General features: G+C 41.6%; 1 protein-coding gene across 1 annotated transcript; it reads left to right on the top strand.

Moving 5' to 3' along the window:
• The first annotated feature begins 2,401 nt into the window (after positions 1–2,401).
• Positions 2,402–9,243, top strand: LOC104421273 (pleiotropic drug resistance protein 2). Its single transcript, XM_039303439.1, is given in 20 exon segments — positions 2,402–2,896; positions 3,478–3,566; positions 3,679–3,763; positions 3,867–4,157; positions 4,255–5,105; positions 5,107–5,244; positions 5,380–5,540; positions 5,683–5,786; positions 5,881–6,046; positions 6,133–6,201; positions 6,320–6,462; positions 6,727–7,059; positions 7,162–7,452; positions 7,552–7,635; positions 7,756–7,889; positions 7,994–8,221; positions 8,336–8,507; positions 8,609–8,866; positions 8,975–9,188; positions 9,191–9,243. Coding segments are annotated over 20 exon segments (4,344 nt in total). The 5' UTR covers positions 2,402–2,416.
• Positions 9,244–15,145: the final 5,902 nt, after the last annotated feature.

Raw genomic sequence — 15,145 nt, 5'->3', positions numbered from 1 at the left:
GAAAAAGTTTATAAATGGCCTGAAACAATTATCTAGACGGTGGTATAAAAGGTTTGATTCATTTATGGTGCATCTTGGCTATCGTAGGAGCAAATATGATGGTTGCGTATATCCGTGCGAACTTCCTAAAGGCACTTTCATTTATCTTTTATGATATATTGATGATATGTTGATTGCGGCAAAAGATACATTTGATATACATAATTTGAAGGTATAGTTGAATGTCGAATTTTAGACAAAAGATTTAGGTGCAGCGAAGAAAATCCTAGGCATGAAAATTTGGTAAGATCATAGAAGGGGAAAATTATATTTCTCCCAGAAAAGTTAGATTGTTTTGACATAAAAGATGCAAAACTAGTTTTTACTCCTTTTGCTGCTCTACAAACAGATGATGACATAAAATATACGTCACATATTTCATACTTTAGTGCAATTGGTAGCCTTAAGTATGTCATAATTTGTACTTGACTCGATATTTCACATGCTGTTAGCGTGGTAAGTAGCTATTTGTTATGCTCAGAAAAAGTTCATTGGCAAGCTATGAAGTGGATTGCGAGATATTTGAAAGGTACTTTTGATTTTGGTTTAGAATTTAGGAAAATTAGTGACATTCTGACAAGATATGTTGATTCTGATTATGCTAATGACCTTGATAAGATGAGGTCTTTGACTAGGTACATTTTTATTATTAGAGGTTGTGTAGTCAATTAGAAAGCTACTTTACAACATACAATGGCTTTGTCTACTATAGAAGCACGGTATATAGCTATTGCAAAAATAATTAAAGATGCCATATGGTTAAGAGGCTTATTTAGAGAGTTTAATGTGGATCATGGTGTGACTATTCCATTGCGATAGTCAAAATGTTATACATCTTATTAAAGATCATATGTATCGTGAGAGGACAAAGAAAATTGATGTGTGATATCATTTTTTTTCCGAACATTCTTGTTGATGGTTTTATTAAGATTTTGAAGATTGGTACAGAAAACAATCTAGCCGATATGTTAACGAAACCTTTGCCTATCGCCAAATACAAGCATTCCTTGGATTTGGTTAATATTTGCTGCAATTGAGTTTTACTCTATTGGGAGGAGAATATTGTTTGTTGCTTATGTAGAATTCAATTGAGTTAATATTAGCTATACCCATGATAATCGTGCATGATAATAATCGTGAATTGTGCACACATCACTCCGATTATCAACTTAATAGGTCGATTAAGTTCGTCAAGATTCCAAATTAGATAGCATTTTAAAGAAGCGTGACCTTGTGTTTGAATCTCAAAAGAAGATAACGTCTTGAGTATTACCCCCATCGATCGATCCCTTGTCCCTTGACTAATTATCTCATTGTGATTGAACATGAAGATGGCTGTAATCTGTGATACGATGGGATTGGTCGGAGGCAAGAATATTACCGAAGGCATGCATGGCTAAGTTATTGGGAGTAAAGATATTTAACTCACAACATCTAAAAGTGTTGATTATATGGAAAAGAAGAAGTCCATTAACGGCAAATATACCAATATATTTGATAATTGTTGCTCCAAATTCCTTGAAAATGATAAGGTCTCTGGGGGCAAAAGATAAATTGAAATTAAAAGATGTTGAATCATGAGGGGACGGGAGAGGGCGGACTTGTTCCTTTATCATTGGCCGGAAATCTGGACCACGAGCCCAATTAATAATTTAAAATTAGATAAAAAAATTCGAAAATTTTGATAATGAAGGATCAGGGGAATTTAATTGTTTATAATTAGTCTCTGGAGTCCAAGGAGGCAACTTTAGTGTAGTTTATCAAAGTAGGAGTCATCAGCTCAGGTACGGACCAGGAGTCCTCGATGTCATGCTCTCTCCCATTAAAATATTCACCGTGCAAACAGTTCCACGCTCACAAGTTAACGTGATGTGCTCGTTCGATATCTCGACCGCAGGATCGGACCTCTCCTCGACAGGTCAACCCTCGTCCCTCGGGATCCGACGGCCAGTAGCTTTCCTTCTGGAAGAGCGCGGACGGTGCGCGAGACACCGGATTCTCGCAAGTTAGCTCAAAGCCGCGGGAACGGCTCGTCGTCTCATTTTGACCGACGACCAAAGCGCGCACACATGCTCATACTCATTCATGTTCCTGCCCGGGATTGACCTTCATCTTCTTCAACCCTATCTATATATAAAGCTCCTCCTGAGTGACCTACTCAAAATATCTGTCTCTTTCTCATCCTCTGTGTGCTCCAAGTTTTCTCATAAGCACACGCACAGAAAAGAAAAGAAGTGTGCTCCTGCTTCACCATGTGCATATAGATTCATTCTTTGGTAGTTCAGTTCCTGTTCGAACTCTGGTCCAAGAACTTCTTTGAGGAGTGTTCGAGTTGGGTTTTGAGTGTGATCTGGAGAGACAGAAGGCGGGTTTCGCAATGGCAGTGGCATTGGCCGGGGATGACCTCATGCGGCAGACGAGCAGCCGCAGGAGCTGGCGGTCGGCCAGCGTGAGGGAGATGTGGAACGCGCCGGACGTGTTCCAGCGGAGCGTCCGGCAGGTGGCGGATGACGAGGAGGAGCTCCGGTGGGCTGCCATCGAGCGGCTGCCGACCTACGACCGGCTGCGGAAGGGGATACTGACCCAGGTGCGGAGCAACGGCAGGGTGGTGCATGACGAGGTCGACGTGACGAACCTTGGGACGCAAGACAAGAAGGTCCTGATGGAGAGTATACTCAAGGTGGTGGAGGAGGACAACGAGAAGTTCCTGAGGAGGCTGCGGAACAGGACCGACCGGGTCAGTATCGAGATCCCGAAGATCGAAGTGAGGTTCCAGAACCTGTGCATTGAAGGGGATGCTTACGTGGGGACAAGGGCACTCCCAACTCTGCTCAACGCTACCTTGAATGCTATTGAGGTTGGTTTTCATGAGAATTTTTTTACTTTCTCTAATGTTTCTTTTTCACGTTCAATTAATATTGAGTGTTGTTCAGTGAAGTATCAGTGGCAAACTCAACAGGGTTGTAGTTAGGCAGCCAAGATTGGGTAGGTGACTAGATCAGGAAGAGGTATTTGGTCACGTCTGGGTTTTAATTGTTTTACAGACTTTAGGAGAAAGAGATTTTTGCCAGTTTCTTATATGTGGCTGCGATGCTGCCTTTGACAATATTGAGTAGGCAGGTTCAGCGGGAATGAGATGGCGGAAAATATAACATTTGATTGCAAATATGCAGGCAAAAAGTGGACCTTTTAGTGAAATGGTGCGTCTTTGTTGCTTAGGTAATTAGAAAAAAGGAAAGCTGATGTTATGGGAAACTGAAAGAGGTAGAGAAGAGCTAACCCAACCTAAGAGCGGTTCAAATGTTGAAACACAGAGATTGATAAATCAATCAGTTTGTTTCTTTTCATGTCTTCAGAGAAACGGCAGTGTCTGATTCATTCGACGAGGTGAATTTAACATTTTCTATGCATCCTCAATAACATTATTTATGACAACAGGGAGCTATTGGCATGATCGGACTCTCTCCATCGAAGAAGAGAGTGGTAAAGATACTTCAAGATGTAAGCGGCGCAATCAAACCATCAAGGTAAATTCATGGATCCTCAATTTGAAGATCCTAGTCTCACTGCTTACATAAACAAGTGCAGTTTTACGCGCTTAATTTGGGAGCTTATAAACATGACATTATTCATTTTCAGGTTGACCTTGCTTCTTGGACCTCCTGGCTCTGGAAAAACAACACTGCTACAAGCACTTGCCGGAAAGCCTGATGATGATCTCAGGGTTAGTGACGCATTTTGAGCTATCTGTATGCCTTTACTTGCTTGCTCTCTTCAGGTTCTCTAGTTCTTAGCGTGAACTAATTCGTTCTATTACAACTATACAGATAACTGGAAAAATCACCTACTGCGGCCATGAATTCAACGAATTCGTTCCTCAAAGGACCTGCGCTTACATTAGCCAGCACGATCTTCACCATGGTGAGATGACGGTCCGTGAGACACTAGACTTTTCGGGCCGTTGCTTGGGAGTCGGAACTAGGTATGAGATGTTGGCGGAGCTGTCGAGAAGAGAGCGAGAGGCAGGGATCAAGCCGGACCCCGAAATTGATGCTTTCATGAAGGCCACTGCCATTACTGGCCAAGAAAACAGTTTGATGGCGGACTATGTCCTCAAGGTTGGTTTGCAGAATTTGTCCATTCAATCCTGCTTCAAATTTGACGTTTCACTGTATAAGCTTGTGAGGTAGGCTAAGTCTCTGATGTCTGTGGCAGATCCTCGGATTAGATATTTGCGCTGATATCATGGTTGGAGACGACATGAGGAGGGGTATCTCTGGTGGACAAAAAAAACGTGTCACCACTGGTGAGATGTTGGTCGGACCGGCGAAGGCGTTCTTCATGGATGAGATATCGACAGGGCTGGATAGTTCCACAACTTTTCAGATTGTGAAGTTCATGAGGCAGATGGTCCATATCATGGATGTGACCATGGTCATCTCCCTCTTGCAGCCAGCTCCTGAGACTTACGAGCTCTTCGACGACATAATCTTACTCTCGGAGGGCCAGATCGTCTACCAAGGGTCACGAGAGAACGTTCTGGAGTTCTTTGAGTACGTGGGCTTCAAATGCCCAGAAAGAAAGGGGGTTGCTGACTTTCTACAGGAAGTGACTTCCAAGAACGACCAAGAGCAATACTGGTACAGGAAGGACCAACCTTATAGATACATCTCGGTGCCTGAATTCGTGAAGGCTTTCAATAGCTTCCATGTCGGTCAGCGCCTTATTGAAGAGCTCAGAGTCCCTTATGACAAAAGCAGGGCACACCCTGCTGCTCTGGTGAAGGAAAAGTATGGAATTTCTAACTGGGAGCTCTTCAAAGCTTGCTTTGCCAGGGAATGGCTGCTGATGAAGCGCAGCTCTTTCGTGTATATCTTCAAGACCACTCAGATCACAATCATGGGCTTCATTGCGTTCACCGTGTTCTTCAGAACAGAAATGAAGACCGGCACAATAGGAGACGGTGCAAAATTTTGGGGAGCTCTATTTTACAGTCTTCTGAATGTCATGTTCAATGGGATGAGTGAGCTCGCAATGACAGTGTTCAGGCTTCCGGTGTTCTTCAAGCAGAGATTTCTTGTTTTACCCTGCCTGGGCTTTCGCGTTGCCCATTTGGGTTCTCAGAATTCCCGTCTCGCTGGTTGAATCTGGAATTTGGATCATCCTCACTTACTACACCATTGGGTTCGCCCCATCTCCTGTTAGGTATGGCCACCTTTTCTGCCTTCTCATAAGTTGGCCCTTCCTGCTTTGATTTATAAGCTGCAAACACTAGTGTGACGAACATAATCTCTGGTAAGTCCTCTTGCTGACAAATCTCGGTGATTTTTACTTGTGCAGGTTTTTCAAGCAATTCTTGGCGTTCTTTGGAGTGAATCAGATGGCTCTCTCTCTCTTCCGTTTCATAGCAGCTGTGGGAAGAACACAGGTCGTCGCCAACACACTCGGGACCTTCACATTGCTGCTGGTATTCATCCTTGGTGGTTTCATTGTCGCCAAAGGTTAGAAATGTTCACTTTTTTGTGCCTGGCATTGTCATTCTAAACAATCGCAGACAATGGCATTCGGATATTTCATATTTCACACCTATAGATTGCTTTTGGTGATAAGTTTCTAAAATAAAATGTGCACAATGGTGGACAGATGACATTTCAAAAGGGATGATCTGGGGTTACTATGTTTCTCCCATGATGTATGGACAAAATGCCATTGCTATCAATGAGTTCCTGTCCGATAGATGGAACAAGGTAAGTTATCTACAAGGCTTAGGATATGATGGAACTTCAAAAGTCTTCTTAAGATTTCAGGACACATCTAAACTAACTTCTTTTGATGTCACAGCCTACGCTTGTCATCAACTCCTCTGAACCCTCAGTTGGAAAATACCTTCTAGCACAAAGAGGCCTTTACAAGACCGAGAGCTGGTATTGGATCAGTATCATGGCACTTTTCGCGTTCTCTGTTGTTTTCAACATTCTCTTCACTGCTGCATTGACATTCTTAAATCGTAAGTAGATGCTCTGGTCTGGTTTTCTTTTCTCCAAGTAAAATGAAAAGTACGTACTGAATTATTGCTTTCCGACTGTATCTCAGCTCTTGGTGATAATAAAGCAATACTCACGGATGATGATTCCAAGAAGAGGAGACAATCTAGATCAGAAGGTATGTAATTGTTGTAGTTAGAACTGTCGACTGGATTTATAGAAAAAGAGAAATCTGGGATGTGCCGCAAAAAGTATCATGTGTAGATGCTTATATAAGACTGGAATTTTATGGACAGGTACTCCCATGCAAGTAAGAAATGCCCGAGCAAACGATGGTATTGTCAGTGAAAGCACCCAGGCTAGGAGAGGAATGGTTCTGCCTTTCCAGCCCCTTTCACTTGCCTTCAACCGTGTCAATTACTATGTGGATATGCCCGCAGTAAGTCCATTCCTCCCTAACTTAAGACTCCCCAAGTTCCGTGCAGCGATGAAATGATACGAGCAAGCCCTAAGACAAGGACAGTTCTTTCGTAATTTCACATAAAAGTTCAGATAGAAACTGCTAACTTGTCATAGAATGAAAGGCCGGGAAGTTCTGGTCGTTAAAGTATTTGTTTGAGACGTATTTCTCAGAATACAAAATGTAAAATACCTCCACCCAACGTTAGATTCAGAAACAAATGTCTGTTTTGTTGTGCTTCAGGAAATGAAGACTCAAGGGGTTGAGGAAAGCCGACTACAACTCCTAAGAGATGTCAGTGGAGCTTTCAGGCCGGGCGTTTTGACTGCATTGGTTGGAGTCAGTGGAGCCGGAAAGACGACACTGATGGATGTGTTAGCAGGAAGAAAAACTGGCGGATACATTGAGGGAAGCATCACTGTTTCCGGTTATCCCAAGAACCAAGCGACTTTTGCTCGAGTGAGCGGTTACTGTGAGCAGAATGACATTCACTCGCCATACGTCACCGTTTACGAGTCTCTCATATACTCAGCTTGGCTTCGTCTCACTAAGGACGTAAATGAGGAAACCAGGAAGGCACGTAGCTAAGATACTATCTTCTTCATTCATTTCTCCTTCAAGCGAGTAAATGGACCTGGTGGAAATTGTGACTCAACGTGAGTTTTCTTGGTTTTGCAGATGTTTGTTGAGCAAGTCATGGATTTAGTTGAGCTTCATCCCTTGAGGAATGCTCTAGTTGGGCTTCCCGGGGTTGACGGACTCTCGACCGAGCAGAGGAAGAGGCTCACGATAGCCGTCGAGTTGGTTGCTAATCCCTCGATTATTTTCATGGATGAGCCTACGTCAGGTCTCGATGCCAGAGCAGCTGCAATCGTCATGCGTACTGTGAGAAACACCGTGGATACTGGGCGTACTGTTGTGTGTACAATTCACCAACCGAGTATAGACATTTTTGAGGCTTTTGATGAGGTACGGTTTGGATAATTTAACTCCGTGTTCTTTTCATTTTTTTTTCATGATTATCTCTTCTAGATATCCCTGAGCTGAGGATGCGTGTTCTCCTTGCAGCTTCTCCTGATGAAAAGAGGAGGGCAAGTCATCTATGTAGGGCCTCTGGGTGAACGGTCTCACAAGCTCGTCGAATATTTCGAGGTGCTCGTCTTATAACTTCAATTAAAAAAACCCGCATGACTGAAAAATCCATGACTACACCTACCGATGAAGCTATGTGGTTTGACTGAATAGAGTTTAATGTCCGAAAACCAACTGCAGGCTGTTCCCGGTGTCCCCAAGATCAAAGAAGGCTACAATCCTGCAACATGGATGTTGGATGTCAGTGCTACTTCAGTCGAAGCTCAACTGGACGTTGACTTTGCAGAAATCTATGCCAATTCCGACCTCTATAGGTGAGAGACGCGCACTCTTTGTAATTTCTTCGAATTCCAAATCATGAATGTGCACTGAACTGGGCGCCTCATTCCCCCGTTTTGTTTTTTTTCTCCCTTTTCAGGAGAAACCAGGAGCTCATCAAAGAGCTGAATTCTCCACAGCCCGGTTCAAAAGACCTTTACTTCCCCACCCAATACTCCCAGGGCTTCCTGACTCAATGCCATGCTTGCTTCTGCAAACAGAACTGGTCCTACTGGAGGAATTCCCGGTTTAACGCCATTCGGTTCTTCATGACGGTTGTCATTGGTCTTATGTTTGGCCTCATTTTCTGGAACAAAGGAGACAAAATGTAAGCACAAATTATTGCGTTTGAAAGATCATTCTCTTTTTGCGAAGGTCAAGCCGCTGCTATTACCTTAAACTGTTTGCTAAAATGATGTTTCTGTTCCTTTTATCCTGATAGATATAAACAACAAGATTTGATCAATCTACTCGGTGCCACCTATGCTGCTGTTCTCTTCCTTGGAGCCACTAATGCTTCAGCAGTCCAATCTGTTGTGGCAATTGAAAGAACCGTCTTCTACCGTGAACGAGCAGCTGGGATGTACTCGGAGTTGCCTTATGCATTTGCTCAGGTATTATTCTCTCTGTCCATTTCCAATAATTAGAATCTCATTCATTTCATTACAATTGTATTTTCTTGTTATGTCGCTGATTGGCGTGCTTTGTGTATCAGGTGGCTATCGAAACAATCTATGTGGCAATTCAGACAGTTATTTATTCCCTCATTCTCTACTCGATGATCGGTTTCGAGTGGAAGCTCGGCAAGGTCTTGTACTTCTACTACTTCATATTCATGTGCTATACCTACTTCTCGATGTATGGCATGATGGTTGTCGCGCTCACTCCCGGCCACCAGATCGCTGCCATCACAATGTCGTTCTTCCTCAACTTCTGGAACTTGTTTTCGGGCTTCCTCATTCCCGACCTGTGAGTCACCTTACCTCGGTCCTAATTCTAGTCTTCGTTCATTTCTCATTGAGAGCATCATCCTCTTTTGTAAACATGTCATATTAATGCTAATAATGCCCTATTATTGCAGCTGATCCCTGTGTGGTGGAGATGGTACTACTGGTGCTCGCCCGTCGCTTGGACCATCTATGGCATTTTCACATCCCAAGTCGGCGACAAGAAGGATGGTATAGAAATAGATGGAGGGCTTAAACCGCCAATAGATGAATTCCTGAAGTCAAGCCTGGGATTCGATTACGACTTCCTCGTGCCCGTGGCTTTGGCCCATATTGGTTGGGTCTTGGTCTTTTTTTCGTCTTCGCCTACGGCATCAAGTTCCTGAACTTCCAGAGGAGATGAGAAACTACATCTCGTTTCGAAAAAGTAGAATTTTGAGCTTTTTACTAGTAGGACTGCTGACTGTATAGCAATATGGTCATATACGTATGGAGATGAGCAGAAAACTGTTCCTCCTCTCTTTCTTCCCAGCACAATTCTTCTTTCCTCTGTAATTTTGCTTGGCTTGAATCCCCATTTTTGTTTCTGTAATATTGTGGTAATGTATAGCTGTTTTTGCCATGGAAATCTGCTGTTGTACCATTATATAAGAGATGATGGAAAATAATATCCTTTTACTTCATAACTACATTTCTGCTACCCTTATCTCTTTTTCCACTTTGATATTTTCGAAATCGTGGAACATTTCTGAAAGATTGAATCGTTTTAATCCAAGAAAACATTAGCAAGAACAACAACACCAGTTCTTACTCACGAAAACTAATCACCACTTTTTACACCAGCCAAACAAGATTAAAAGAAGGATTAAAATCTTTTAATGAAGGATAAACACTAGATTCTTCTCCAGACCCTCCGACTCCATTCCTTTTCAGTTTATCAGAACATCGTCAAATGGCCCATTTCCAGCGAGCCGAGCCTCGATGCCACGGACTCTTTCGTTTTTGCAGGCCAATGTACACTCTCCTTGCGAAATGAGAAACAAATCGAGTGCTTGGAATATTGTGGTACACTATTTTGGGTAGGGGTGAGCATCGGTTCACAGTCAACCCTCGACCGACCCTGAACTGGCCCAATGCGATCGGTCCTAGTCCAGTTCCCCGGGGGACTGGGTTGGTCCTTAGTCTTAGGACCTTCGAATCCTATAATGTGCGAATTAGTCCTCAGTCCTATAAGTTTAGGGTTGGTCCAACCTGGACCAACCCTGTACATAATATTATATATATTACATCTAATATGTTATATAATATATGTTTTTATCTACTCTAAATTCTATCAGTTCCTTATCTATTCTCTTTGTAGTTCAATTTGTCACGTAAATTAGAAAGTAGAAACCCAGCTCGAATTTAACCAAAAAAAGAAGAAAAGAAACCCTCTTCATTTGCCTCGGCCTTGCTCACCCGCCTTGGCCTCACTCGCCTCTCTTCGCTTGCGTCACTCGCCTTGTCGTTCGCCTCTGTTCACTTACCTCGCTACTCGTCTCTATTCTCTCACATCACATCTTTGTTTTTATGGTTTGTTACTTTTAGTAAGTGTAAGTTACTGTTGTTATCTTATCTTATATTTATTTTTGATATGTATTGGTGTTCATAATTTGGTTGCCCAATATTGCATTGTTGATGAGTATGTAATTTGAAATAATACGTTTGTCCTTTAAAGGAATATAAAAAGGGAAACAAAAAAATGATTGGTTGGTCTTGGATTGACCTTGGAAGTAGACTGACCCCATAGAATTGGTTTGGTCTTGTGACAACTTGAATTTTCAGATTTTGTTTTCGATTAGATAATTCGGGCCTTTTATTGACTCGCTAATAGTGCTATTTTCTGAGCTAATCACTCATGAGACAACTAGACTATTTGGGAAAGCCATTAAGAGATTTTAACGCAATGGACTTGAGAATTCGACCAGAAATCGATTGCTCGACCGTGTTGATCTATAAGGGTCATTACGGCACCGTAAAAAAATCGATCAGAGACCGGAAATATGTCGATTCGATAGAGGTATGTGATTAGTATGTGGGTGATTTCACCTAATTGCAAAATTATCGTTGAATGGCACTAGATCGATTTTTTTGTCATTTTTGTAATCGGTGTCCGTATTTGAAATCTCAAGATTTTCACAACAACTGAGAGTCACCAATGTGTCGAAGATGTACATTGTGACTCGAGATAAATCGATCATGGGTCAATTGCACTAAAAATTTCTGAAAGTTACCTGAGGTTAGGTCACGCTAAAATCGTATTAGATTGAAATTAACCGCGAATTTGAACCCGATTTCAAAAATTGAAAGTTCTATCGTGTCACGATTCATTTTAGGAATTTTCGGAGATTCTGAGATTTTTACGAAAAATTGATTTGGATATTGCGGAAAAATAACAGAAATTTGGATTGGCCAAATTGGATGGATTTTGGCCTCCTTACTAAGCCTTTGAGTGTTGGGAACTTATAGAGAGTTTGTGGGATTTTTCTTCGGCAAATTTGGACGTCGATTGGGAGAATTGAGTGAGGAAATTGAAGTTAATTTGGTGAAATTCGGAACCTAGGATGGGGGGTGCAACATTTGCACTCAAATTGGATTATTGTGGTATTAATTTTCAAGAAAGTAATTGGGGGAAACAAGTAGATAATCTTGAAGACTTTTGTGGACAAAATCATGATGGAATAAGATATTTTAACCTTGACTTTATATACTCCCATTTTCAGTCTTATCGGGCAAGCTTCGCAGCCGACCTCCCCCCTTCGCGCATCTGCTTCAGCTTTCCTTTATTTTTCTTCAACCGAAGCCACCGATCCCCTTCAGTCTTTACTTTTTTTCATTTGTTCCTCTTCGAAATTGCTGCCTCTTTCTTTTATTTTGTATCTTGAAGCCCCACCGATTCTACAAGCTCTCGCCCGCATCATCATCATCGTCCCATCTCTCATCACTACTCCATCTACCCCACTCCACCGACGACTCCTCATTTTGGCCACGTTTTCTCTCAGTCAACCCTACATCTCCACAGTCGGTTTGTTGACCTCATTTTCCCACACGTCCAGCAACAATCGGGCTCATCCCATCGAAGACCAAAGCCCACGTTCTTCATCTTCACTTGGTTCCAGCGTCCACCGAAGCTGCTGCCAGCTCACGCCCTCCATCAGCTCGTGTCTTCATCGGTCAACTCCAGCAACGCCCATCTTCTGCCACGATCGAGCCAGCACATTTTCCTTCTTCTTCGCTTCCTTCAGCCACCGGTTATCCTCCACTTTCAACCCACATGAATCCAGCGTTTTGGGCCCGGTTCAGCAGCTCCTTCGGGCTTTCTTGTTCAGCCCACACAAATTTGACCGGCCCATTTTCAGCAACCCAAGCCAGAATCAGCCCAGTTTTGAAGCCCAAGCAAGATCAGCCTAGTCTTGAAGCCCGCGAAGCAGCCCAAGCCTGTAAAGCAAGCCCAGCCTAACTCAATAACAAATCTCAATTTGGGCTGAGATTTGTTGGGCCAAGTTCAGCCCGGTCCAAGCCCGTTGACGCGCCGCAAATCCGAGTTTCGGCCGTTGTCGCGTCATTGTCGCGGTGAACTGGTTTCCGCAATAAACCAATGAGTTTATGCACTAAACTTTTCTTAGTAGGTTAATGACGTTTAAAGAGTATTTAGTTTAATTTAATTGTGAATTAGGTGGTTAGTTAGATTAGATTAGAGACTTAATTAGTTAACTGTGCACGTTAGATGATTAGAACAGCTTAATTAAGGATTAGATAAGCTGTAATATTTATCTAGACAGTTTAGGAATTTTCCCGACCCGTTTAGGCGGTTAATTTAGTGATTTTGGCCTAGGTTATTAGTATTTAAATTGAATTATTTAGTTAATTGTATAAATTAATTAATTATTAAATATTTTTCTGGAAATTAGATCGGGATAGTCGATGACTAGAATTTCGTGCTGATTACAATTGTGTGGTTAGTTTCTGCAATTGGGTGTTAAATTGTGCAAATTGAGTTTTGATTGGAATTTTGAGTATTTAATTCCAAGATTTGTGAATTTCATTATTTATTTAGAAAATTTCAGTGTCGGATTTTAATACCAAAAATGGTTTTATATACTATATAAAACAGTGAGATTTTAAATTGGAAGATATCAATTCTTTTCTAATTCGAGTTGACTGTGTACCCATATACGACTATTTTACCATGTATTTCTAATACGAAGAAAAATGACAGGTTCATCATTTTAATTGAGGCATTTGAGTATAATGCACGGTGCCCTAGGCCATGATTGAATGATCGTGTGTTGGTTAAGAGAAATCGTCCCGGGCTGTTAAGCTGGACGTTACCCTTGTATGAGACGTCTCTAGACAATAGGATGCCGGTTGCAATAGATTTTTGACCTATGCTCCTTCGGGAAAGTCGTCTAGGAAAGACGTTGCCGTGCTCAATGGTGTGAGATGATGCCTGACAATGTTAGATGATTGTTGAACAGAAAGTAGGCCGTACTCTATGCTGAGAGCAAAACTAGGAACGCATGATTAATGGAATTGAATGCGCCGGATTATATGACAAAATTGTGTGATACGGTATGGGACATGTCATAACGATTTGGCCCTATAATCAGGACCCCTGTGCTGATTTGAGAATTGAGTGTGGCGTTCCAGTTGTTAAAGCTTAATTGTTGCTCATATCTGTTTGGCTATATGTAATATAAACTGTACTAACCTGCAGAGTGGATATGAGGCGAGGTAAGTCCCTATGATTGTGTGATTGAGTGATTAGGACGCCTCTGGGTGTATTTCCCTCCTAATCGGGGTTTAAAGCGTGAATTGTCATGGGTTAAATTTTTAGGGTCGTCAAGTGGAGGACTTGGAGTTGAGAGGAGGTGATATGAAGTGTAAGTCAGTTAGGACCGCTTCTTTTTGGAAAGCCAGTTTTTGTAGTCTTTTGGTCATAGACCTTATACATGACTCGGTGTGTATATAAAAGTGTGTTTTGTTTGTGAAATTGTTTATCTTGCTTTTCTATTCTGAGATGGTTACTATCAGGGGATTTATTTTCGCTTCCACATGTGCAATACAAAGAAAGGGTCGGCGACTTGTTTTGGGAAGTCGCAAATTTGTATCGACCAGAGAGGGATGGGCATGTGCTCGAGGATCGAGGCGTGACAGGTCTTCTGTCCCAAAAATTGGGGATTAACACTATGCGGGTTGGTCCCTAGATTAGGTACTAGATCGACTCAATTTGGACTATGCTCACACCTAATTTCGAGACATTCCTAAGAAGAAAAACTAGTTGCGAGTCCACCAGGACCATAAGGAAGAAGCCCTCAATGGGTTCCAGTCCCTTGTTAGAATATTTACAGAATTTCGTATAAAATCAACTACATCATATACAAAGTGGATCTGAATCAATCGATGATCCAGGTCTACAATATGTCTATCACCCCCTTAAACTCAAATCGTTTGTGGAGATGTCCGTTTGAATGTCTCTTTGAGGTCGAAAACATTATTAAGTTCATAGTAGATAAAGACTAGAAAGGTTGAAACTTGTCTCCTTAACAAGGAGTGTCGGTTCTTATATAGTATGTAGCTAGTTAGCTTACATCTATGTATTCAACTCGTCATGAATTTCTCCACAGCTTCCTTGTTTTTTGTTTTGACCATGAAAATCGAAGAGTTTGGAAAAAATCGAGAACTAGATCATTAAGTAGATTGGGCATCCATTATGCATGCTTTAGACACAAAACATAACTCATTACACCAAATTTCATGATATAACAAACTTATAAGCAGAGAATGAGTTATATACACTTCAACATAACTATATTTATAGAAGATATTTAATTCACATCAATATTAAAGCAAATGTTAATGGTACGGCCCATTGATCAATCTCTTCAAAAGCACATGTCAATGGCTTATTTCATTGGCCAATCTCGTGCGTAGATATTTGACCATGATCATACATAATGCATAATGACAAGACGACCAAGCTCCCTTGGCAAGGTCTCCATCTATATTACCAATGGCTAACTCATAAGGATTTTTAAACTAGTATGTTTACTCACAAGTCCTTTAATGGGCTTACAGTAATACTGAGCATCAATGCCAATCCACAACAACATCCTTGCAAATCCTTATATCCAAATGCATCATTCATAGTAATCTTTTGTAGTTTAACTCATCCACTAGAATACCTTTTGCAAATTTATTTCATAAACACATTTCAAAACCATTTCAAATAACAAATAAGATAGCAAATGCTTGATTTGAAATTA

This window comes from Eucalyptus grandis, chromosome 10, assembly GCF_016545825.1.
Source record: "Eucalyptus grandis isolate ANBG69807.140 chromosome 10, ASM1654582v1, whole genome shotgun sequence".
Classification (NCBI taxonomy): Eukaryota; Viridiplantae; Streptophyta; class Magnoliopsida; order Myrtales; family Myrtaceae; genus Eucalyptus; species Eucalyptus grandis.
This window is presented reverse-complemented; position numbering and strand designations above follow the sequence as displayed.